Source organism: Giraffa tippelskirchi, chromosome 5 (assembly GCF_054371585.1).
Source record: "Giraffa tippelskirchi isolate mGirTip1 chromosome 5, T2T-mGirTip1v1.2.pri, whole genome shotgun sequence".
In the NCBI taxonomy this organism is placed as follows: Eukaryota; Metazoa; Chordata; class Mammalia; order Artiodactyla; family Giraffidae; genus Giraffa; species Giraffa tippelskirchi.
In genome coordinates this window covers 132,191,911-132,217,628 of record NC_137279.1, presented here as the reverse complement: position 1 = coordinate 132,217,628, position 25,718 = coordinate 132,191,911, and the positions used below count along the sequence as shown (strand labels likewise).

At 37.6% G+C, this 25,718-nt stretch overlaps 2 protein-coding genes across 8 annotated transcripts in view; one reads left to right on the top strand and one right to left on the bottom strand.

The window, feature by feature from the left end:
- PKN2 (protein kinase N2) overlaps positions 1 to 25,718 on the top strand; it is a 137,141-nt gene that overhangs the window by 16,012 nt on the left and 95,411 nt on the right. The gene's annotated exons all lie outside the window — the stretch shown is intronic.
- On the bottom strand, positions 18,938 to 19,387 carry LOC145507973 (DET1- and DDB1-associated protein 1). The gene has a single exon (XM_081495542.1). It carries the CDS (start codon positions 19,316 to 19,318, stop codon positions 19,010 to 19,012), a length of 309 nt encoding a protein of 102 aa, XP_081351668.1. The 5' UTR covers positions 19,319 to 19,387; the 3' UTR covers positions 18,938 to 19,009.

Sequence of the window (25,718 nt, the reverse complement as noted above, 5' to 3'; positions counted from 1 at the left end):
AGGTATCTTTTTAGGCTTAATTACTGAAGTTGGACTAAGAAAGGATACCAGTTCACATTCCAGCTCTTTGTAAAACAGAAACTTCTTGTTTTTCTGTTAATAACTTGGCTTCCTATAGTTACAGTTAATGAGCTGGTATGATAATGAGAAGTGGCTGAAGCTGAGGAAAGTAGATAATTTTTTAAATCTTGTGTATGTAGATACCGTAAAACACCTACAAATAATATACATTGAGTTCAGGAAAGAGTTATAAAACCAGAATTTCACAGTTCACTATTTGAACATTAACATTTTATTTTTATATGATGATGCTTAAAGCAATTTTTTTCATATCTAGGCAAGGACAGAATTCATTAATTCAGTCAATAGGAACGCCTATTGTGTGTGTGCTATTGTTATCAGTATAAGCAAATGAATTTTGGTGTTACTGTGAAGTTAAAATAGACACCTCTTAGTTTCAGTAGTCTTCAAAGGAAACTTTTAAAAAAATTAATTTCAAAACTTGCATTATTAAGATGTGTATTTGAGAGACTCTCCCTGAAAGGCAGTCATTAGGCATTGCCAACTAGACAGCATACGAAAATTTTTTATTCAGAACTTTTCATTTTTATAAAAAAGAACAGTTTATTTTAAGGGCTTGTAATGTTGAAAGGATTATGTGTCAAACTGGCCATGCAATTTTAAGTACACTATAACTTTAGAAAACTGGTCGAAATTATTTCTTATGTTAATCAATAAAAAATAATTTTTAAATGTTCATAGAGTTTAGAGCAGAGGTTGCAAGTAATATGCTTTCACCATCTTGGCAAGTAACAAAATAGTGAAACAGGTGAGTGTAAGGAGCATACAACGTGGAATTGACAAGTATAAAAGCAACTGGCAGCCATCATTTCTTGACTGTGGTCATTTGTTTCCATGCTTTTTTTTTTCCATTCTCTCATTGCTTTTTTGGGAGGAGAGATGTTCTAAATTTTAAAATATTTGTTTAAATTCCTAAAAGACTTAAACAAGACATTTGTAGGGCCCTCTCTTCCAGTTCAATAATTTATCTTTATTAAATTAAGTATTGAAGTGCCTAACATATTCAGGTCAGATGGTCTGGTATTCCCATCTCTTTCAGAATTTTCCACAGTTTATTGTGATCCACACAGTAAAAGGCTTTGGCATAGTCAATAAAGCAGAAATAGATGTTTTTCTGGAACTCTCTTGCTTTTTCGATGATCCAGCAGATATTGGCAATTTGATCTCTGGTTCCTCTGCCTTTTCTAAAACCAGCTTGAACATCTGGAAGTTCACGGTTCACGTATTGCTGAAGCCTGGCTTGGAGAATTTTGAGCATTACTTTACTAGCATGTGAGATGAGTGCAATTGTGCGGTAGTTTGAGCATTCTTTGGCATTGCCTTTCTTTGGGATTGGAACAAAGACTGACCTCTTCCAGTCCTGTGGCCACTGCTGAGTTTTCCAAGTTTGCTGGCATATCGACTGCAGCACTTTCACAGCATCACCTTTGAGGATTTGAAATAGCTCAACTGGAATTCCATCACCTCCACTAGCTTTGTTCATAGTGGTGCTTTCTAAGGCCCACTTGACTTCACATTCCAGGATGTCTGGCTCTAGGTGAGTGATCACACCATCGTGATTATCTGGGTCGTGAAGATCTTTTTTGTACAGTTCTTCTGTGTATTCTTGCCACCTCTTCTTAATATCTTCTGCTTCAGTTAGGTCCATACCATTTCTGTCCTTTATCGAGCCTATCTTTGCATGAAATGTTCCTTTGGTATCTCTAATTTTCTTGAAGAGATCTCTAGTCTTTCCCAATCTGTTGTTTTCCTCTATTTCTTTGCACTGATCGCTGAGGAAGGCTTTCTTATCTCTCCTTGCTATTCTTTGGAACTCTGCATTCAAATGGGAATATCTTTCCTTTTCTCCTTTGCTTTTCGCTTCTCTTCTCTTCCCAGCTATCTGTAAGGCCTCCTCAGACAGCCATTTTGCTTTTTTGCATTTCTTTTCCATGGGGATTTTCTTGATCCCTGTCTCCTGTACAATGTCACGAACCTCTGTCCATAGTTCATCAGGCACTCTGTCTATCAGGTCTAGTCCCTTAAATCTATTTGTCACTTCCACTGTATACTCATAAGGGATTTGATCTAGGTCATACCTGATTTATTTCACAATAAACTGTGGAAAATTCTTAAAGACATGGGAATACCAGACCATCTGACCTGTCTCTTGAGAAACCTGTATGCAGGTCAGGAAGCAACAGTTAGAACTGGACATGGAACAACAGACTGGTTCCAAATAGGAAAAGGAGTACGTCAAGGCTGTATATTGTCACCCTGCTTATTTAACTTATATGCAGAGTGCATCATGAGAAACGCTGGGCTGGAAGAAACACAAGCTGGAATCAAGACTGCCGGGAGAAATATCAATAACCTCAGATATGCGGATGACACCACCCTTATGGCAGAGAGTGAAGAAGAACTAAAGAGTCTCTTGATGAAGGTGAAGGAGGAGAGTGAAAAAGTTGGCTTAAAGCTCAACGTTCAGAAAACTAAGATCATGGCATCTGGTCCTATCACTTCATGGGAAATAGTTGGGGAAACAGTGGAAACAGTGTCAGACTTTATTTTTTTGGGCTCCAGAATCACTGCTGATGGTGTCTGCAGCCATGAAATTAAAAGACGCTTACTCCTTGGAAGGAAGGTTATGGCCAACCTAGATAGCATATTTAAAAGCAGAGACATTACTTTGCCAACAAAAGTCTGTCTAGTCAAGGCTATGGTTTTTCCAGTGGTCATGTATGGATGTGAGAGTTGGACGGTGAAGAAAGCTGAGCGTCGAAGAATTGATGCTTTTGAACTATGGTGTTGGAGAAGACTCTTGAGAGTCCCTTGGACTGCAAGGAGATCCAATCAATCCATCCTAAAAGAGATCAATCCTGGGTGTTCATTGGAAGGTCTGATGTTGAAGCTGAAACCCCAATACTTTGGCCACCTCATGCGAAGGGTTGACTCATTGGAAAAGACCCTAATGCTGGATAGGATTGGGGGCGGGAGGAGAAGGGGACGACAGAGGATGAGATGGTTGGATGGCATCACCGACTCAATGAACATGGGTTTGGGTAGACTCCAGGAGTTGGTGATGGACAGAGAGGCCTGGCGTGCTGCGGTTCATGGGGTCGCAAAGAGTCGGACATGACTGAGCGACTGAACTGAACTGAACATATTCAGGTACTATGTTAAGAACTATAGTATATACAAGTAAACATTGGACCTGGCTACTACCCTTTAGAACAGCTTTATTCAGTAGTACTTCTTGGGATGATAGAAATGTCATATATCCTTATGGTAATTATTCCATATGGTAGCCACTAGCCACATGTAGGAGAAGGCAATGGCACCCCACTCCAGTACTCTTGCCTGGAAAATCCCATGGACAGAGGAGCCTGGTAGGCTGCAGTCCATGAGATCGGGAAGAGTCGGACATGACTGAGCGACTTCACTTTCACTTTTCACTTTCATGCATTGGAGAAGGAAATGGCAACCCATTCCAGTGTTCTTGCCTGGTGAATCCCAGGGATGGGGGAGCCCACTGGGCCACCGTCTGTGGGGTCGCACAGAGTTGGACACGACTGAAGCGACTTAGCAACAGCAGCCACATGTAAATCATGACTAGTACAACTGAGAAACTTACTTTTCAGTTTAATTTAAATGTAAATATTCACAGCTGCATGTGGTTAGGGTCTTCTCGCTGACAGTAGTGCTCTCGAAACTAAATTCAGTTGCTGAGAGCATCGTGAATAGTTACCAGTCCAAGATTTAAATTCTATTTCAGAACAGCAGTGGAAGAGATGGCTGGAGGTCACACAATTTTTAAGGGTGTTGTCCAGGCAGTTGCTCAAGGATTTCAGAGAGGGGAGTGGTCACTTAAACTTTAGAGAGGAGGTGAAATTTGAACTGGCTCCAGGGATAGGTGGAATTTTATTAAGAGGAAAAGATGTTCTTGGAGAGCGGGATAATGGAAACCAAATGCATGCAGGCAGGGAAAGTTAAAGAAAACTTCCTAGTTTTCATTCAGAAGGTGCCTCAAATTATGTTTATTGTTTTTTTCCTGTTTTGACAGACAGATACTTTAATAGTTGAAGTTGGCCTTGATATATTTGCTGGTTTTAAACTTTGGTCAATAGCTCAAGAAATAAGGCATTGTACTGTTTTTATTCTTTGAGGTAAACACCCAAAAAGATGTAAAGAATGTAAACTTTAAAAAAATAGCTTTAGTAACTTTCTCTCAGTTTCATTGTGAATCTAACACTACTATAAGAAATAAAGCCTTCTACTTTACATCATATTTACTCCTTTTCCTTGAAATATGCAGATATCACCACTTTTAAAGTTTTATCATCAGTTGGTTACATGTTTTCTTTCTGGGATAATGAAAGATATTTTAACTCAGAGCTAAGGGAAAGCAAATGAAAGCTCTCAAATGCTTAGTTTTCATGAGATATCCTAGTTGCAGTTGAAAACTTTTTCTGTTTAATAGCTGCTGAATCTTTTGGGGGAGGGGGGATTTAACTTGCAGCATAGTGTTTGAAGTATTATATATCTGTTCATTCATGTATCACTTTAAAGGGACTTCTTAGGTAGTTTAGCCAGGGAAATCTTTGGCTAATAATGCACTGATATTTTGTGTAGAAAAATGTTTTGTGAGTTAAAATACTCTAAAATCCCTCTTAAATAATACCTTATGAGAGAGCATTTCCTTGATTATCTTATGTAAAAGTAGCAGTACTTTCCACCCTACCTTCCAACACTCCTTTCCCCCTTCTGCTTCTGTGGTTTATGTATGTAGATTACATGAAATAGAGCATGTATTCCTTTAGGTGCCCCATGCTTAGATGGGCACTCAGTAAGTACTCTCCTCTAACCTTCCTCATTCATGATGAGTAACCATACTCTTGCCTTTTAAAATTTATAGTGAGAGATACTTTTTAAAGTGGTAGTAGTTATTTTAATTTATGCTAATAAATAGTAATTATTTTCATGTATTACAATAAAATCTAAAGCATGCAAATAGTTTTGTAACTTAAAGCACTATTTTATCATTGTTATTACCATTTGTTAAACACTTTTTATGTGACAGTCATCTGCTGGACATCTTACCCTTTTTATTTCACTGATCCTCACAATAACTCTATGAAGTATTAATTTATTTTCTTTATTTACATATGACAAACTGAGGCATAGAGAAATAAAATTACTTGTTGATGTTACACAGCAAGTTAACTCAACAGGCATATAAAACTAGGTCTGTCTAAGCCAGTGCTTTTTTCTGTATATTTTATATTTCAGTTTTTTCCTTCCAGTTTTATTGAGCTATAATTGATATATCATACTATATAAGTTAAAAGGTGTGTAGCATAATTATTTGACTTAACATACACCATGAAATAATTATCACAGTAAATTTGGTGAACATCTATCATCTCATCTCATACAAAAAAACAGGAAAAACATTTTTTTTCTTTGTGGTGAGAACTCTTAGGAATTTACTCTAATACCAGTGTGTGTATATATATATATATATAAAAAACACAGAGCAGTGTTAATTATATTTATCATGTTGTTTATTATATCCCCGTCCTCATTTATCTTATAATCCATTTCCTTCTCCCTCCATCCCTTACTTGTGGTAACCACAAATGTGATCTCTTTTTCTATGAGTTTGTTTGTTTGCTTGTTTTTGAAGTATAATTGACCTACAACAATATGGTAGTTCTTATTACACAACATGGTGATTTGATATTTCTGTACATTTCAAATAATGACCACAATAAGTTTAGTTAGAATATGTCACCATACAAAGATATTACATAGTTACTGACTTTTCCCCCAAATTGTACATTTCATACCAATTACTCATTTATTTTGCAACTGAAGTTTATATTTCTTAATTTCACTCACCTATTTTTTTCCTCCTCCACTTCACCCAGGGATCAAACTGCAGTCTATATTCCATGATCTATTTATATACACACCATACCTTCTTTATGCATTCATCTATTGATGGATGCTTGAGTTGCTTCCATATCTTGGCTGTTGTATATTATATAGGCACAGAGAAATAAAATTACTTGTTCATGTTACATAGCAAGTTAGCCCAACTGGAATTTGACAGTAGGTCTATCTAAATCTAAATTGATGCTCTTTTCAGTGCATAGTTCATATTTTTAACATTTTAAACAATTATAGAGGCATACCGTTGAATTTTGTAATGAACATTTTCTCCGTCACAGATGTGATTTGATTTACTATAGAATTCTTGGAACAACATAATGTGATAAAAAGCTGAGGCATCTTATCTAGCCTGTAGATCTATAAAGTATTAAGTGAGATGGCAGTATATCAGTTTAGCTTACAGTATATCAATTTAGCCTAATCTAATTTTACAAATAAGAAAAATGAGACCCAGAGAGATTAAGTGATTCATCTGCCATTACTAAGTAAGGGAATTGAGACTAGAACCAAGGTATACTAACTCTAGTAGAGCATGGTTTTTAATAAACAACCTTGAATGTAATAAAAGGAAAATATAACCATGTCTATGATAAGGCAATAAGATAATTAAAAGGCTTTCTGTTAAAAAAAAAAATACCTTTCTTTGTTGAGATCTAATTGACATACAGTAAACTGCACAATTTGATATAAGTTTTGGCACATCTCTACACTCATGAAACTATTACTCATGAAAGCAAGCATCATAAGGAACATATCTATCACCCCCAAAATTTCTTTTTGACCCTTTGTGATCTTGCCATTACACACTCTTTCCTCAGTTCCCAGGCCTAGAAAACTGCTCTCTCTCTTTTTTTTTTTTTAAAGATTTTTTTTTTTTTAATGTGGGCCATTTTTAAAGCCCCTTTACTGAATTTGTTTCAGTAGTGTTTCTATGTTATGTTTTTTGCTTTTTGGCTGCAAGACATATGGGATCTTAGCACCCTGACCAGGGATCAAACATACACACCCTGCACTCGAAGGCAGAGTCTTAACCAATGGACCACCAGGGAAGTCCCTTTCTATGCTACTATAGATTTATTTGCATTTTCTAGAGTTTTACATGAAGGGATCTTACAGTGTGTACTTTTTTTTTAAACATAATTTCTTACACTGTAGTGATTTTTGAGATTTTACCATGGTATTGTATATAGCCATAGTTTGTTCCTTTTTGTTGCTGAGTAATATTCCATTGTGTGGATATACCACAATTTATCTATCTGCCTGTTCATGGATATTTGGATTGTGCCAACTTTTGATTACAAATAAAACTACTTATTAAGTTGGACTTCCCTAGTGGTTCAGTGATTAGGCCTCCATGGCTTTGCTTCAAGGGGGCATGGGCTTGATCCCTGGTTGGGGAATTAGGATCTGCCATGCTATGTGGCCAAAAAAAACACCAAAAAGCAAACCTGCTGGGAACATCTGTGTGCAGGTATTTTAGTGGATTTATGGTTTTATTATTCTCGGGTAAATGCCTATGAGAGAAATAATTTGTTTCGGTATGAAAAATATTTCATTGTTTTAATGGCATCTCCTAACAGATGTTTGGTAGGTTTTCACTTCCTTATTGTCCATTCTGAATTCTACCTGGTTGTGGGTTTTTTTCTTTGGTTTTTTTTTTAACCAAATATTAAAGCAACTCTAACATTTCACATTTGTTCTTTCCAGGGTGCTTTAAATAATGACAAAAGTAATCCACGAATAATTTACATTTGAATTGCTGCAGCGCTTGGATCAATAATTGTTTTTACATTTTTCTTTTTAATCATTCTAACTTATTTTGTGTATTTGAAGAAAATCCAGCTTATCAGACAGTATGTGGGAAGAAAACTTACTTGCCATTTGGTTACATTCAGTAGCATGACTAACACTAATGCTTATTGACAACCTGGAGTGGTGAGGGGAATCTCAAATTATTATTATTGTTATTGTTTCCTTGATACATAATGCCTTAGTGCCATTCTGTAGATTTGCAGTAATAGCCTACCTGTTATCCTCTAACTATGGTGTTTGTGGTTTAACCTGTCCAGCCTGTAGTTCTTGTGTTAATGTGACTAGAAATAAGGAAACTAGTTATGGCTATTGACTGGCTCTCTGGAGGTTTTTGTTATCTAACCCCACCCGTAATGGAGTATATCATTTTATAAACTGTGTTCTAGTTAGTAATAAAGAATAAGATAGTTCAAAGTCTTATTGTAACTATTTATATTCCTTTGGGGTACTGCTTAAATCAGTGGAAGCGTTGGTTTTTCATTTTGGAGAAAGTGAAATTGGATGTGTTGTGATATGATAGTCATACTTCAAAATTACCAATTTTAAATTGTGATTAAAATGTAGTTTTATTAAGTATTCAGACATAATTCATCTATGGGAAAGAAGTATATATTTTCCAAATAAAGTAGTCTTAATCCTTTAAACATATGAAGCATTGATTTTTAACACTGTTTTTAGAAATTACATTTATGCAGTGTATGTCACTTTTGCTGCCTGATTTACATAACATACATAGAAAATTTGACTCGTTCTTGAAATATGTAGTACTTCTTATTTCTGTACCAGATGCCTTCAGTGATAATTCTTTTTTCTTCTTTTCCACTCAGGTATTATTTCTCACTGAAGTGTGTCAGCTTTTCTCCACTCAAAGCCATTTCTCCATTCAATAAATATTTACTGAGCACCTTCTGTATTCAAAGCATTTTAGGGCCTGGTCAAAATGTTTAATAATGATCAAATATACTTCCTTCTTTCGGGGAATTTAAATTGTGAAAGGGAAGATAAGTGTTAAGAAATTATACAGGGATATTGGGACTTCCTTCTAAACTAAGATAATAGGGGGTTAAAAGGAAGCATATAATCCCAGATCGTCGTTAAAGCAAAAATTGTTTATAGGATTCATAATAAATACCATGTAAAGTTTGAATTAAAATTAGAACTAATGACCAATCTGGAAAAAAAAAAGTTAAAACAATTTAAGAATTTACCATTGGTCTTCTAGCAAACCAGTGACAGATCCATGACTAGAATTTCAGTTTTCTTATTCATAATATCTCTCTCTGCCTACTGCCTTTAATATCCTACCTTTGCTTTATCACTGTCGATAGTTTTGGTTGTGAAAAGAGTTTCTGTGTTGGAAGCATGTGAGAGCCTGAGATTTGCACATGCTTTCTATTAAAATAGACATGATTTTCAACTACATTTTTTATTGAGATGTCATTTTACCAGTAATAATTTTAGTAATATTGAATAGGAGATATGCAAATGACACCACGCTTATGGCAGAAAGTGAAGAGCTTCTTGATGAAAGTGAAAAGGAGCGTGAAAAAGTTGGTTTAAAATTCAACATTCAGAAAACTAAGATCATGGCATCTGGTCCCATCTCATGGCAAACAGATGGGGAAACAATGGAAACAGTGAGAGACTTTATTTTGGGGGGCTCCAAAATCACTGCACATGGTGACTGCTGCCATGAAATTAAAAGACGCTTTCTCCTTGAAAGAAAAGTTATGACCAACCTAGACAGCATATTAAAAAGTAGAGACATTACTTTGCTGACAAAGGTCCATCTAGTCAAAGCTATGGTTTTTCCAGTAGTCATGTATGGATGTGAGAGTTGGACTATAAAGAAAATTGAGCACTGAAGAATTGATACTTTTGAACTGTGGTGTTGGAGAAGACTCTTGAGAGTCCCTTGGACTACAAGGAGATCAAGCCAGTCAATCTTAAAGGAAATCAGTCCTGAATATTCACTGGAAGGACTGATGCTGAAACTGAAGCTCCAATACTTTGGCTACCTGATGGGACGAACTGACTCATTTGAAAAGACCCTGATGCTGGGAAAGATCGAAGGAGGGAGGAGAAGGGAATGACAGAGGGTGAGATGATTGGATGGCATCACTGACACTATGGCCATGAATTTGAGTAAGCTCCAGGAGTTGGTGATGGATATGGAAGCCTGGCATGCTGCAGTCCTTGGGGTCGCAAAGAGTTGGACATGACTGAGCAACTGAACTGAACTGATAGGAGCTGAAAAAATGATTTCCATATTAATGAAGTGATTAAATCATAGATGTTTAAGTTATTACTTTGGGTATACAAAGCATTTTAATAAAATGGAAATACTTCAGGAATGCTTACTGTTGTTGTTGTTCACCTGCTAAGTCATGCCTGACTCTTTGCAAGCCCTTAGAATGCAGCAGGCCAGGCCCTCTATCCTCCATTGTCTCCCAGAGTTTGCTCAGATTCTTGTCCATTGGGTTGTTGATGCATTCTAACCATCTCATCCTCTGCTGCCCCTTCTCCTGTTGCCTTTAATCTTTCCCAGCATCTGGGTCTTTTCCAGTGATTGACACTTCATGTCATGTGGCCAGAGTATGGGAGCTTTAGCTTCAGCAGCAGTCCTAACAATGAATATTCAGGGTTGATTTCCTTTAGAATTGACTGGCTTGATCTCCTTGCAGTCCGAGAACAGCATACATTTGGAAAGCAGAAATTCTTTGGCCCTCAGCCTTCTCAGTGGTCCAACTCTCATGTCCATACATGACTACTAGAAAAATCATAGCTTTGAGTATATGGATCTTGGTTGGCAAAGTGGTGTCTCTACTTTTTAATATGCTGTCTAGGTTTGTCATAGCTTTCCTTCCAAGGGGCAAGTGTCTTTTAATTTCCTGGCTGTAGTCACCATGCACAGAGATTTTGGAGCCCAGGAAAATAAAATCTGTCACTGCTTCCACTTTTCCTCTTCCTATTTGCCATAAAGTGATGGGACTAGATACCATGATCTAGCTTTTTTGATGTTGAGTTTCAGGCCAGCTTTTTCATTCTGCCCTTTTACCTTCAAGAGGCTCTTTAGTTCCTCTTCACTTTCTGCCATTAGAGTATTATCATCTGCATATTTGAAATTGTTAATATTTCTCCTGGCACTCTTTGATTCCAGCTTGTGATTCATCTAGCCCAGCATTTCACATGATGTATTCTGTATAGAAGTTAAATAAGGTGAGAATATACAGCCTTGTTGTACTCCTTTCCCTATTTTGAACCAGTCAGTTGTTCCATGCAAGGTTCTAACTGTTGCTTCTTGACTTGTATACAGATTTCTCTGGAGACAAATAAGGTGGCTAGTACTCCACCTCTTTTAAGAGTTTTCCTCATTTTGTTGTGATCCACACAGTCAAAGGCTTTAGTGTAGTCAATGAAACAGAAGTAGATGCTTTTCTGAAATTCCCTTGCTTTTTCCATGATCCTCTGAATGCTGGCATTTTGATCTCTGGTTTCTCTACCTTTTCTAAGCCCAGCTTGTACATCTGGGAAGTTCTTATTGCATGTACTGCTGAAGCCTAGCTTGAAGGATTTTGAGCTTAACCTTACTAGAATGTGAAATGAGAGCAATTGTACAATAGTTTGAACATTCTTTGGCATTGCCTTTCTTTGGGATTGGATTGAAAGCTAACCTTTTCCGGTCCTGTGGCCACTGGTGAGTTTTCCAAATTTGCTGACATATTGAGTGCAACACTTTAATAGCATCACCCTTTAGAGTTTTAAATAGCTCAGCTGGAATTCCATCACCTCCACTAGCTTTGTTTGTAGTAATGCTTCCTAAGGCCCACTTGACTTCACGCTCCAGAATATCTGGCTCTAGGTGAGTGAGCACACCATCGTGGTTATATGAATCATTTAGACCTTTTTTGTATAGTTCTTCTGTTTATTCTTAACACCTCTTAATCTCTTCTGCTTCTGTTAGATCCTTGCTGTTTCTGTCCTTTATTGTGCCCATCTTGGCATGAAATGTTCCTTTGGTATCTCCAGTTTTCTTGAAGCCATGTCTAGTCTTTCCAATCTTATTGTTTTCCTCTATTTCTTTGCGTTGCTCATTTAAGAAAGTCTTCTTATCCCTCCTTGTTGTTCACGGAACTGTGCATTCAGTTGGGTATATCTTTCTCTTTTTCCCTTCCCTTTTGCTTCCCTTTCTCAGCTATAATATTTGTAAAGCCTCCTCAGCCAACACTTTGCCTTCTTGCATTTCTTTTTCTTTGGGATGGTTTTGGTCACTGCCTCCTGTACAGTGTTCTGAACTTCCATCCATGGTTCTTCAGGCACTCTGTCTACCAGATCTAATCCTTTGAATCTGTTCTTCACCTCTACTGTACAACCCTAAGGGATTTGATTTAGGTCTTACTTGAATGACCTAGTCATTTCCCCTACTTTCTTCAATTTAAGCCTGAATTTTGCAACATGGAGCTCATGATCTGAGGCACAGTCAGCTCCAAGTCTTTGTTTTTGCTGACTGTACAGGGCTTCTCCATCTCCGACTGCAAAGAACATGGTAAAGCTGATTTTCCTATTGACTATCTGTTGATGTCCATGTGTAGAATCATCTCTTGGGTTGTTGGGAAATGGTCAGCATGTTCTCTTGACACAACTCTGTTAGCCTTTGCTCTGTTTCATTTTATACTCCAAGGCCAAACTTGCCTGTTATTCCGGTATCTCTTGACTTCCTACTTACACACTTCAGTCAGCTATGATGAAAAGGACATCTTCTTCTTGTGTTAGTCCTGGAAGGTGTTGTAGGTCTTCATTGAACTGGTCAACTTCAGCTTTTTCAGCGTTAGTGGTTGGGGCCTAGACTCGGATTACTGTGATGTTGAATGCTTTTCCTTGGAAGCAAACCAGTATCATTCTGTTGTTTTTGAGACTGCATCCAAGAACTGCCTTTCTGACTCTTGTTGACTATGAGGGCTAAGCCATTTCTTCTAAGGGATTCTTGCCCATGGTAGTAGATATAATGGTCATCTGAATTAAATTTGCCTGTTCCCGTCCATTTTAATTCACTGATTCCTAACATGTCGATGTTCACTCTTGCCATCTGCTTGACTACGTCTAACTTACCTTGATTCATGGACCCAACATTTCAGGTTCCTTCTTTCTGGAGCTGTTAGTAAGTGACCTCTGTTTGTCCTCACTAGCATATTGGACACCTTCTGACTTGGGGGGCTCATCTTCTGGTGCCATATCTTTTTGCCTTTTCATGGGGTTCTCGTGGCAAGAATACTGGAGTGGTTTGCCATTTCCTCTCCAATGGACCACATTTTGTCAGAACGCTACACTATGACCCATCCGTCTTGAGTGGCCTTGCACAGCATAGCTCATAGCTTTATCGAGTTACGCAAGCCCCTTCTCCATGACAAGGCTGTGATCCATGAAGGGAAGAATGCTTATAAGACCCTACAATTGTATATAGAAATATGATCATTTACTAATATATTGCTGAGGAAGTAGAGAGATGAAATCGCCATAATTTCAAACATACAGTATTAAAATGAGGTCTGAGGAATAGTAATCAAAATTTGAGGAGGAAGGAACTATATTTTATGTACTTTTCTTTCATTGTCCACTACAGTTCTAATATAAACATATCTATGATTTGGTCGGTTTATAAAATTACTGTACTTGGTATATTTATATATGTGTAGGCCTGCTAAGAGAAACGGAAACTTTAAGATAACATGACTGCAATTTTCAAATAAAGTAGATATGCTTCAGTGAGTTTCAATCTGAGCCACTGCTTTATAGGAAGAATGGCATGATCATCTTTGTATCATCAGTGTCTAGAATAGAACTTTACATTTAATAAATTGTTGCTGAATGAAGCAGTTTTTAAAATGCAAACTTGTATGCTATGTTATAGGACAGAAGACATATCAGAGTTCCTATGCCAAGACCCAAATTATGGTTTATATCTGAACAGACTACTCCCACTTCTTTCCATGAATGTTTTTGTAGTACCTTGTGGAATATGACTTTTGTAGGAGGAACATGCTTGCAATTATGATTATTGTCAAGAGAACTAAGCACTCCACATTTTGAATTGTTAAGAATGTATGATTCCTTCAGGTGGGTAATAATCAGGGTTTTTATGAGTTATTATAAACAGTATGTTGATATACGGTATTAATGTACCATAAAATATAAAATATTTTAAATTAAGGCTGTAATTCAGAATCCGTTTAAGACACCAACTTGACTCCTCATATATTTGTGTCATTTTGTTTGCTATATTAATATTTGTGAACATCATCTTTACAGTATGAGAAAAAAAATCAGTGAGATACCACTAAAAATGTAATTAAGTAATAGCTAGGAAGCTTCATTTTTAGAAATTATAAAAGAAGCTTATGTATTACATTGGATGCAAATTTAAATATGTATTTAATACTTACATTCAGTATACTCAGTAACATGCCATTTAAACTTAATTCTTACCATGTTTTCAAGCAAATATGCTCTCCAAGTAGAACAATTTTAAGAGGTTGGGGGGCCATTACCTTCAAAATTCCAGACAGGGGATTATTCTGCATTAGATGACCATCCCAGAATTCTCTAGTCTTCCGAAACTACTTTCTCAGTCATGAAATCTAGTATCTTTTACTGTTAGATAGCTCTCTCCTTTATTTTTTGTATCATTCTTTCAAATGTGCATAGAGAGTATTAACTACCCATCTAAAGAAGTAAACCTTACTAGTGCAATCAAATGAAGCCTTCTGGATACCACTCTCCCTAGCATTTTTTCCCTTCTCATCCAACTACTTTACTTTACTTTATCCCCAACTACTTTACTAAATCTGGTATATTTATAAATCATTTCCACACCAGAAGTTATTTCTTGATAAAATCTGTAACTCTGAAACAGTTTTTTCTTGTGTATTAGCAGACCTGAAGACCAATATGAAGGACAGTGTAGTGGTTGCTCCTGTTTTCTTGCATATACCACATTTCTATCAACTTGCTAGTAAAACACTGTATCATTCACTGTTTTAATTTGTTTCAACCAAATCACTTGACTCTTTTTTTGTTTCTGTTTGTAAATAGCTGTTACATATCTAGCATTAACTAATGAGTTTTACTTCTTCAGGGGCCTTCTTTTTGTGTTCTATATAGTTTCATTTTTGTGTTCCCCAGGCCCAGCTCTGAGTAACTGACAGCTTGCTTTCTATTTCTTCACCTTAATCAGTAAAATAAAACATTTAGTGAGAATCCCAGGTCTGATTCCCTCCTTCCTTCCTCTCCCCTTCACCCCTCCTTTTACTTTCCTCCCTGCCTCCCTCCTTTCTTCTCCTGTCTGTCCCTCTGTCTATAATCTGTTTATAATCTTAGTTTGATTGCCTTTTATTGTATACTTTCAAACAACATGGGCATTTCTCGCCTTTTCCTTTGCAATCTTTTTTCTCTTAATATCTCTTCATTCTTAAGCTCCCAAATTCTTACATTATGCTTGCAGGAAATATGCTACATCTATTTTGTTTATGCCTATGTTTTTAAAAATATTTGCCATTTTAGCTAGCACATTGGAGTTTTTGTGTGATAGGTCTCCTCTAAATTAAGCACGACAAATAAAAATTAATTTTAGTTCCATATTTTCTTCACTTTGATATCCTACAATCCTTTGCTAAAGCACTTTTTGACTGGTTTTAGTAATAATGGTAATGATTATGGTAATGGTAATGAATGATTTTTGTATTTTTGTATTGTACTAATTTAATCAGTCTATATTCTCTCAAGATAAAACTTTGATCTTGACTCTTCTGGTATACTTGTAGTTGTTACTATTTTATTAGAGGCTTTTGGCTTTCTTTGTCATAGTATTTGACTCTGCCTGGTCACTTCCCTACCTATCTGACTGTGTCTATCTTATTGTCATCATTATAACCAAAATTTCTGAGTATTTCTAGAATTATCTTAGGAGGTGATAAAGCCCCTAGTAGAAACTTTGGCTAGAAGAAATGACTTGTGGTTCACATATATAGATGAAACAAAAATACAGTGTGTAAGTAGACCTTTAAAAATTTTGTTTACCCTTTGTTTTTGAACAAAGTTTTAAAAGTTTTAAAAGTTTCAGTTGAGGTTCAAGAGGGAGGGGATATATGCATACCTGTGACTGATTCATGTTGATGTATGGCCAAAACCAACACAATGTTGTAAAGCAGTTGTTCTCCCATTAAAAATAAATACATCTTTTAAAAAAGTTTCAGTTAAAGTATAAGAATCAGTAATAGGTGTTTAAAACTGTTATCATTATTTCTTTTAGTATTAGGACTAGGACTATAGACACAAAACAGGATTTGTATGTTTTATCTCCTGGGAAGCACAGGAATGGGGGAGGTTCGGAATGAACATCACCAGTTTTACCTTCAGTCCTATGAGGACAAATAAAAGCTAGACACTGAGAATGATTTGTTTCTCTGATCATCTAGACCACTGCTTAATATAATATTTGAAGTTGTTTAAATTTTTAACATGATTAATTTTGTATAAAGGAGGTATTCTGGGAAGTTAATTAGTCAAGGCCTTGTTGTATGCTTTTTTGTGAATATGGTGTATTTTCCTTAAAAGTCCTTTTTGCATATTAGGCTCCTAAGAAATAGGTAATAGCTAGAACTGGTTGACAGAAGGGTAGACCTACATGGGTTCTGAACTTGGAGCACTTGAATGGGCTTAGGGATCTTTGAACCCCTTAACCTCTTGGCACTGTGTGTGTATGTGTGTGTGTTTGTGTGTTACATGCAATTTTCTGAGAGTCTATTACTTTCATCTGGATCCCAGAGTAGATCTGTAATCTGTGCACTGCCCCCAACCACATTTACCCCAATTCCATGTACACAAAAAAAGTTTGAGAACCACTGCTGGAAAATTGGTAAAATTGATCAGTGGAATGGTGATTAGAGTTATTGGTAGCTGTATTCTCTGTCGGAGAAGGCAATGGCACCCCACTCCAGTACTCTTGCCTGGAAAATCCCATGGACAGAAGAGCCTGGTAGGCTGCAGTCCATGGGGTCGCGTAGAGTCAGACACGACTGAGCGACTTCACTTTCACTTTTCACTTTCATGCATTGGAGAAGGAAATGGCAACCCACTCCAGTGTTCTTGCCTGGAGAATCCCAGGGACAGCGGAGCCTGGTGGGCTTCCGTCTATGGGGTCGCACAGAGTTGGACACAACTGAAGCGACGCAGCAGCAGCAGTATTCTCTGTCACTTGATAATGAAACCTAAAAGATTCTAAGAATTTTAATAAATAAAGAAAAAAGTACAGGAAAATTAATCCAGTCATTAAAAGAACAGTTGTTAACAAAATTTGGATTTTACTCACTGTATAATTCATTTTGTGCTTGAATATGTATGTGACTTAATTGAAAAGAACAAAGACTTGTGTCTGAAAGTGAAAGTGTTAGTTGCTCAATCATGTCTGACTCTTTGCAACCCACAGACTGTAGCCTGCCAGGCTCCTCTGTCCATGGAATCCTCCAGGCAAAAATTCTGGAGTGTATTGCTATTCCCTTCTCCAGAGGGTCTTCCCAACCCAGGGATTGAACCCTGGTCTCCTGCATTGTAAGCAGATTCTGAACCTACAGAATCTGAGCCACTGTGTCTGAAAGCACTTTCTATGTTATAAATGTGAGGATTTTCTTGATTTCTGACTCTAGCCAATTGTGTGTTTCAATATCATTTTTTGCCCGAAACTTTTCCTATAACTAGAGCTTTTGGTGGGGGAAGGTAGAGTTTTAGATTTGGATTTGGGGGATTGCTGTTCTACTTACAAAACTTGAAGCATATCACTTTCTTTAAAATTCCCTTAAGAATATTTATTGGGAACTTTCTGGTGGTCCAGTGGCTAAGACTCTGTGCTCCCAGTGCAGGGTGCCTGGGTTTGATCCCTGGCCAGAGAAGCAGATCCTACATGCCACAACTAAGAGTTTGTATGCCCCAACTAAAGATCCTTTGTGCTAAAAATCCCACATGCTTCAACTAAGGCCCAGAGCAGCCAAGGAAATAAATATATATTTTTTTAAAATATTTATTAATTAGATATGCTGTTCCAGACACTATGTTGGGGACATAGTAATGAACAAGACAGATAATGCCTCTGTACTTAGGTCTTGTCTTACTGTCAATCAGGGAAGACGAAAAGAATAAGTTATTATAAGAAATATGATAGGGAATGTGCATGGGTACTGTGGATCAACTCACAGCAGCATCTAAGCAAAAATTGTAGATGGTATTATGTTTTTAATCTTGGTGTCCATATGCTCATTGTTTTTTACATAGAAGTATGATTTTTTTTTAATTAGAGGATAGTTGCTTTACAATGTTGTGTTGGTTTCTGCCATACAGCAAGGTGAATCAGCCGTAAGTATACATATATCTGCTCCCTCTTGGACCTCCCTTCCGCCACTTTCCCATCCCACCCTTCTAGGTCATCACAGAGCATAAGCTGAGCTTCCTGTGCTATATACCACCTTCTCACTAGCTATCTATTTTCACACATGCCAGTGTATATATGTCAGTGTTCCTCTTTATTTTTTATTTTTTATTTTTTTTGGGTAGGAAGATCCTTTTATTGGGGTGGACACGGAGCACGCACTAGTCCATGATAAAATGACTTAAGAGAAAGATCCAGAAGGGCTGACTTCTCCCCCTTACTCGAGCTCAGAGCAAGGTCTGGGCACAGAATAGGTCCCGGTGGAACTCGAGACAAGGCAAAGTCTTTAAGGCCCGGACCAGGAGGTGGGTGCTGGGAGAAAGGCCCCCACCCTTGCCGGCCGGCCACAGCGGGGTCCCGGCTCTAGACCCTCATAGACACGCTCCAGTTTTCCAGAGGAGAACTGGGGGGCAAGAGGAGGAAGGGGACTGGACGGGGGGAGGTGAGGAACAACGTTTTTGTTTTTGTTTTAAAGCATCTACCAACATCACACTACTGGGTCTGACGTCCCCTGTAACCATCGCTTGGTACGTTTTACAGCATAAATAAAAACTCAAGGAAAATAAATACATTGGCTCCTATGAGGTTGGAAGTGGTGTGGAAGGGGTATGGGTGGGCCGGCGGAGGGGTGGGGTGGGGGGGCGCTTACACAAGGCAGGTGGGCGAGGAGCAGACAAGACAGGAGGCGCCTGTGGGGGAGCGTGAGTCTTAAGTGTCCTCGTGCATGTCCGGGCTGTCGGTCCGGGCGACCTTGCGGGGCGGTGCCGAGCTCTCGCCCTCTAGCTCCACTTGCTCCTGGTCCCTCTTCTTGGCGGCATTCTTTTTGTCCCATTGCTGATGTAGGTAGCGCAAAAGAATGTTTGTTTTTTCTGTCACGATGATCTGTTCAGACGGGTACTCCCTAGTGGGCAGGTAGACTGAGGGACGTCGGTTCGAGGCTTTGCACACAGAGTCGGCATGAAATCTACTAAAATTGCTTTTGTTGTAGACAGGCAGTCCTTTCAGAAAATCTGCCATCTTCTGTTTCCTCCGTCACCGCCTCAGCCGCCGCCACCGCCACCACAGCCGCCTTCTTAGCCGCTGCCGCACAGTCCAGTGTTACTCTTTAAATTTGTCACACCCTCTCCTTCCCTCACTGTGTCCATAAGTCCATTCTCTATGTCTGTGTCTCTGTTGCTGCCCTGCAGATAGTTTCACCAGTACCATTTTTCTAGATTCCATGTATATGCATTAATATATGATAAATTTTTCTCTTTGTGACTTACTTCACTGCATATAACAGGCTCTAGATTCATCCACCTCACTTCAACTGACTCAAATTCATTCCTTTTTATGACTGAGTAATATTCCATTGTATACATGTACCACAACTTCTTTATCTGTTCATCTGTTGATGGACATCTCTTTTACTTCCATGTCTTGGCTATTGTAAATAGTGCTGCAGTGAACATTGGGGTACATATTTCTTTTTGAATTATGATTTTCTCAGAGTTTATACCTGGCAGTGGGATTGCTGGATCACATGACAGTTTTATTCCTAGTTTTTTGAGAAGTCTCCATACTGTTCTTAGTGGCTCTATCAGTTTACATTCCCACCAACAGTGTAAGAGGGTTTCCTTTTCTCTACCCCCTCTGCAGCATTTATTGTTTGTAAATTTTTTGATGATGGTCATTCTGACTGATGTGAGGTGATACCTAGAAGTATGATTGATTTTTGAGTCTTCATATATCCTGTGATAATATTGAACTCTTTTATCATAGGAGTTTCTGGTAAATTTCTTGGGATTTTCTATGTAGATGACCATGTAATAGTGACAGTTTTACTTCCTTTTCAATCCACTGCCTTTTATTATTGTATTGCAGTAACTAGATCGTCCAGTACTGTGTTGGATAAGAGTGCTGAAAGTAGACATCCTTGTTCTGATCCTGCTCTTATGGGAATGTATTTAGCCTTTCACAACTACATATAATGTTAGTTGTAAGCTTTTTGTGGGTGCTCTTTATCAAAATGTAGAAGTTCTCTGTTCCTAGTTTACTGAGTTTCTGATTGTTAATGCATATTGAATTTTGTCAAATGCATTTTTTCTGCATTGTTATGAACTCTTGTTCAGCTTAAAGTAGATATGAATGTCTTTTTAAAACCATATGTCCAGTGTCAAGTACAGCATCTAGCACAGGTAATAGGTATTCGATAAATACTTGTGGGATAAATGGATCAGATATGTTCGGGCAGGATATGGGACAGTCAGATTTAATCAGGTGTTTATCCTTAGAGATCTGTAGGATCATGTAAGAGCATCAAGGGTCTTCTCTGGTGGCTCAAATGGTAAAGAATCCACCTACAATGCTGGAGACCTGGGTTTGATCCCTGGGTTGGGAAGATCCCCTGGAGGAGGGAGTGGTTACCTACTCCAGTATTCTTGCCTGGAGAATCCCCATGGACAGAGGAGTCTGGCAGGCTATAGTCTTTGAGGTTGCAGAGAGTCAGAAACAACTGAGCAACTAAGCATAGCACAGCACAGGAGCAACAAAGACCTCACTAAAATCATATGGTTTGAGTGAGATAAATATTTCCCAGAAGCTCAGGGGAGAAGAGCATGCAAAGTGAGATGAAAAATTACTAGTGGCATCCTTTAGAACAAGGGTGGAAATATGACCCTGAGTTCAGTTTTGTGGTGTAAAATGAGATTATGTAGAGTGATAGAGAACACAAATACTTACTGGGGAATATTTTTCTTGATATTGGAGAAAAATCATATACAGAAATTTGAATTGCAGTTATCATTAATAAATTAGAGAAAATTTCATGTTTCAAAGCAGAGAGCTAGACCTGTCAATGTTATTTGGAACTCTCATTTGTGGTAAGAGAAAACTTGAAGTCACACTAATTCAAGCAAAAAAGAGATTGATTGGCACTCTGACTAAGAAGTAGGGGCATGAGGGTATGTTTGCTTTAAGCATGTTTAAAGATTTAAGGATTTAGATGCTCAACCTGTGTCCTTAGTGATCTTTTTCTCTTTAATTGTCATAGTTGCTTTTCTCTGAGTTACTTTTGTTTTCTGGCTGTCTATGGTAAGAAAAGCACTTCTTTCATCAGTAGCTTCAGATTTTTGTTGTCTTTGGATCCTGTGATCTCTGGAGTAGGATTTCCCAATCAGTCCCTGAAAAGGGCATTCAGTTCAGTTCAGTCACTCAGTCATTTCCGACTCTTTGCGACCCCATGAACTGCAGCATGCCAGGCCTCCTTGCCCATCACCAACTGCCAGAGTCCACCCAAACCCATGTCCATTGAGTCGGTGATGCCATCCAACCATCTCATCCTCTGTCGTCCCCTTCTCCTCCTGCCCTCAATCTTTCCCTGCATGAAGGTCTTTTCAAATGAGTCAGCTCTTCACACCAGGTGGCCAAAGTATTGGAGTTTCAGCTTCAACATCAGTCCTTCCAATGAACACCCAGGACTGATCTCCTTTAGGATGGACTGGTTGGATCTCCTTGCAGTCCAAGGGACTCTCAAGAGTCTTCTCCAACACCACAGTTCAAAAGCATCAATTCTTCAGTGCTGGAAAAGGCTTATTTCAATCACATGACTACTCCTAAACCAATCACTAAATCTAAGGATTGAATACTCTCACCCACATGCAGCTTATGCTTAGTTTTGTGACAGGAATGGTGGAGAAGCCAGGCAAATTTTTTTAAGGAAGTCTGTTTTTTTAGAATAATGACTTTATGTTTTGTTTTTTAAGAGGATTGTTGTCTCTGCCTGTGTCTTCTCAAAGCGTTAGGATGGTGAGGTAGAAAGTGGGAAAGAAAAGGAAAATTGTTTTTTCTTTTTTAACGTAATGATAATGTTAAACTGCCCCCACTCCTACTTTTTATCTATTGAGAATCCACAAAAAGCAATTAATAATCAGAATTGAAGAGACTGCTTAAAGATCTCATTGTCTGACACCTGGATTGCTGCAGTAGCCTCTGTATCATGTCTATTGTAGTGTAATAAACTCAACTCAGAATTCTTTGGGTGTAAGAGGTGTTTCTTCTGCCAGTCTTGCCTGTGCTCAGTTGTGGAGTTGCATTCATCTGGTGGCTAAGGTGGACTGGAATGTCCACTGTGGCCTCTCTCACAAGCCTGGTGCTTCAGCTGAAATGGGTGGGACAGCTGGAAAGCTTTGGTTCTCTTCCACATGGCCTCTCTCCACATGATCTCTCCCACTCTCCAGGGGCCTGTCTCTAGCCGAATAATCAGGACTTCTTTAAATAGTAGTTGAGTTTTCAAGAAGCAAAACAGAAGCTATTAGGCCTCTTGAGGCATCTGCTTGAAACACCCTGCCCATCATCAGAATGTTGCTTCCATTATACTATTAGTTACAGTAAGTCAAAAGACACACTTTGAGTCAGTGTGGAAGGAGGCTACATGACGATATGAATATAGAGAAGCAGGATTCATTTGAGGCCATTTGGTAACAATCTGTCATAGCTTCATAGCAGGTTTCCCTGCCTTTCCTTGCCCCCCTCAAATCTACTCTTAACACAGGAGGTCGTACAATATCACTTCTCTGCCTAAGCCCTATACCATTTCATTTTGAATAAAAGCCAAAGTCTTTTTATTGGCTTATGAGGCCCTATATAATCCTTAGTCAGACTGGGATATATAGTTCATCTGAAACACGAAGTACAAAGTAGGCAGTCTTGGACTTGTGTAGCAGTTCAAGAAAGCCATCAGTGTTCTGGGCTCTTCCTCTCTGCTTTGTCATCCTTGTTGTTTTTGTCCTATTGACCTATTACCTCCATGGGATGGCTCCTGCACCTTTGCCTAGGCTTTGGATCTGCATTCTAGGCAAAAGGAAATGGAAAAGTGGAAGCTTTTTCCAAAATCCTGGATGTCTCTTTGACAAGGATTTTCATATGAGTACTTCTAGCTGCAAGGGAGTCTGGTAAAGTAGAATTTTATCTCTGCACTTTGTTGCATCTAACAAAGTGGAAATTTTCTTAGTAAGGAAACAGAGGCTGGATATTATCTCTCAGTGCTGTGAGCCAGGAACTATACCATTGCTATAAAAGCACACTTCTTAGTCCTAGGCATAACTGTTATGAGGCAAAAATAATACAGTCAAGGTAGTTCTAATAATTCCATTGTACTGAAAAAGAAACTGAAGCTTTAGCATGGTTACAGTATCAGAATATATGCATGGCCAGTGTGACTCTAAATGCTCAGTCCTTTCTGTCATACTGTATTCTGACTGAGCTTTTTGTTAAAACACATGTGTGTGCACGTGTGCACACACATACACACAATATAGCCAACATTTGCTGCTTCTTCAGATTTTGTTTGGTTTTCTTGTCTGTCTTCCTTAATAAATTGAATACTTGAAAGAAAGTAGAATTGTGTCATTTCCATTATCTAGCACTCAGTGAATATTCAAATAAATGAAGTTTTGTTTGGTTTTTTTCTTTTAAATTAAAAGATAGGAGAACCAAACATAATTTGGCAGATGGGCAAACAGGTACAGAGGGATAGGAAAACACACTTGGGTTGTATAACTAGTGACAGATAGTTGGTGTTAGAAGTGGCTTCTTGCTTTCTGGTAAGAGCATTCTCTCCTTAGATATGGAAGATTGGATTAGGATGATATGAGAGAATAAGAAGAAATATGTCCTGCTAGTATCCCTGAATTAAGACACATAATAGTCCTTCTTAATGCAAATCAGTTAAATAAAGGGAAATGGATACTCCTCTCAGAAGGTGGTATGGAGTAAAAGAGCACCAAACTAGGAGTTAAGAGAATAATATGCTAAACCTAGCCAGGTCACTGACTTTTATTTGTGACTTTACATGGTTTGACTCTGCTTTCCTCAAAACTAAAATCAAGGGAGTTATACTACATGATCTTTGAAATCCCTTCTAACTAAATAGTGTATGAATCATTGTACCCAGTGAGTTTTTATGGGTTCTCTAACATTTCTTGGCATCTATCAGGTCAGATTGTTTTATATTTCTAGAATATAGAGAAAGTAACAGCTTTTTCACTTCTTCTCTGGGAACTTGGCCAGTGAAAAGTAAACATCCTTTCCTGTTTCTCCCTAAATGAAGTACTTGGTCATAAGTGACAGACTTTTTTCCTTATTTTGTTCTTTGAATGTGATTCTGTTCTTATGTTAATGTTTTTCTTAACTTCACTGTGAGTTTATTGAAATATAGTAAATTGAAAATGTCAGTTTATGTTTTAGCCTACAGATCAGAATTTCAGTATTTCATAAAATAAAAATAGTTGTATTTATCAAATACATATTAACACATTTGTGTATTTGAAAATACTTGGCTGGCATATGATGTGGTCTAGTTATAATGAGTGGGATGTGTGGTCTCATCTTTTGCAGTAGAATTGTATTGACTTGAAATAGCCTAGTTAAATAATAACAAATATACTGTAGAGTATAAGATATCATTATAAGCTTTTACACTTGCCAAAAGTGAAATAAAGGGAAAGTTACTTTTGATGTCTTTAAAAAAATGTAATCCCCTCCTTATTAGACAGGCAGAATATATTTATTGCTTTAAAAATTGAGTAAATATGGAAAACTTGGAAGAATGAAATGAAAATCCTTATTATTTTTTTTAACCCAGACATAATATTTTAATCTCTCCCCTTCCAGTCTTTTTTTTTTCATTCTTATTTGAAACATATTTTTAAATAAAACTGTGTGTACATAGCAGCAATACACTGAGAAATACATACTACTGAGAAATAATAAACAGTATAAGTAAAAGAAACTTTTCCTTATTCCCCAGTCTATTTGAAATTCTTTTGTTATGACACTTAGCATTTTGAACTTTCTCTTTTCTATACGTTGATTTAAAGCCCTGCTACTTGTAAGTCTATCTGTGCCTAGCATATATTATTATTTTAAAAATTACTGCAGTTACCATTCTATATAGTAATTATCTTATTAGTTTACATTTGTCAAAGTAGAATTACTAGGTCAAAGGGAATCACTGTTTTAAAATTTCTTCTTACATATTTCCAACTTTTATAGAGTCTTACAGCTTACATCTGGATTATTGCCAACAGTATGATTAGAAAAGTCTGTGTCAATTTAAAAGGTAAAAATGGTACAGTCTCTTCTGTGATAGCACAGGTTTTTTTCTTCAATAGAAATTAACACATACATGAAAGTGAACAAGGGAATGATGTTAAGTATAACACGGGCACTGGCTTAGTTCATCTGTCATTTTCCCAAGAATGTTAATATTTTGAAGCAGCTGGTTTTTAGATTTTTTTCAATTTTAGGGAAAGCCTTAGCCTTAAGTATATGAAGACCTTAAGATAAAGGCTGAAAATCCTGTTTGATAGTTTGGAGCCTCTGTTATTATTAAAGAATAGTCTTCTGTTGATCTAATTATCATTCATTTGCAGATGAA

What these genes read in the sequence shown, in the direction of transcription:
- LOC145507973 (XM_081495542.1), bottom strand. Translation starts at nt 19,318, where the DNA reads ATGGCAGATTTTCTGAAAGGACTGCCTGTCTACAACAAAAGCAATTTT.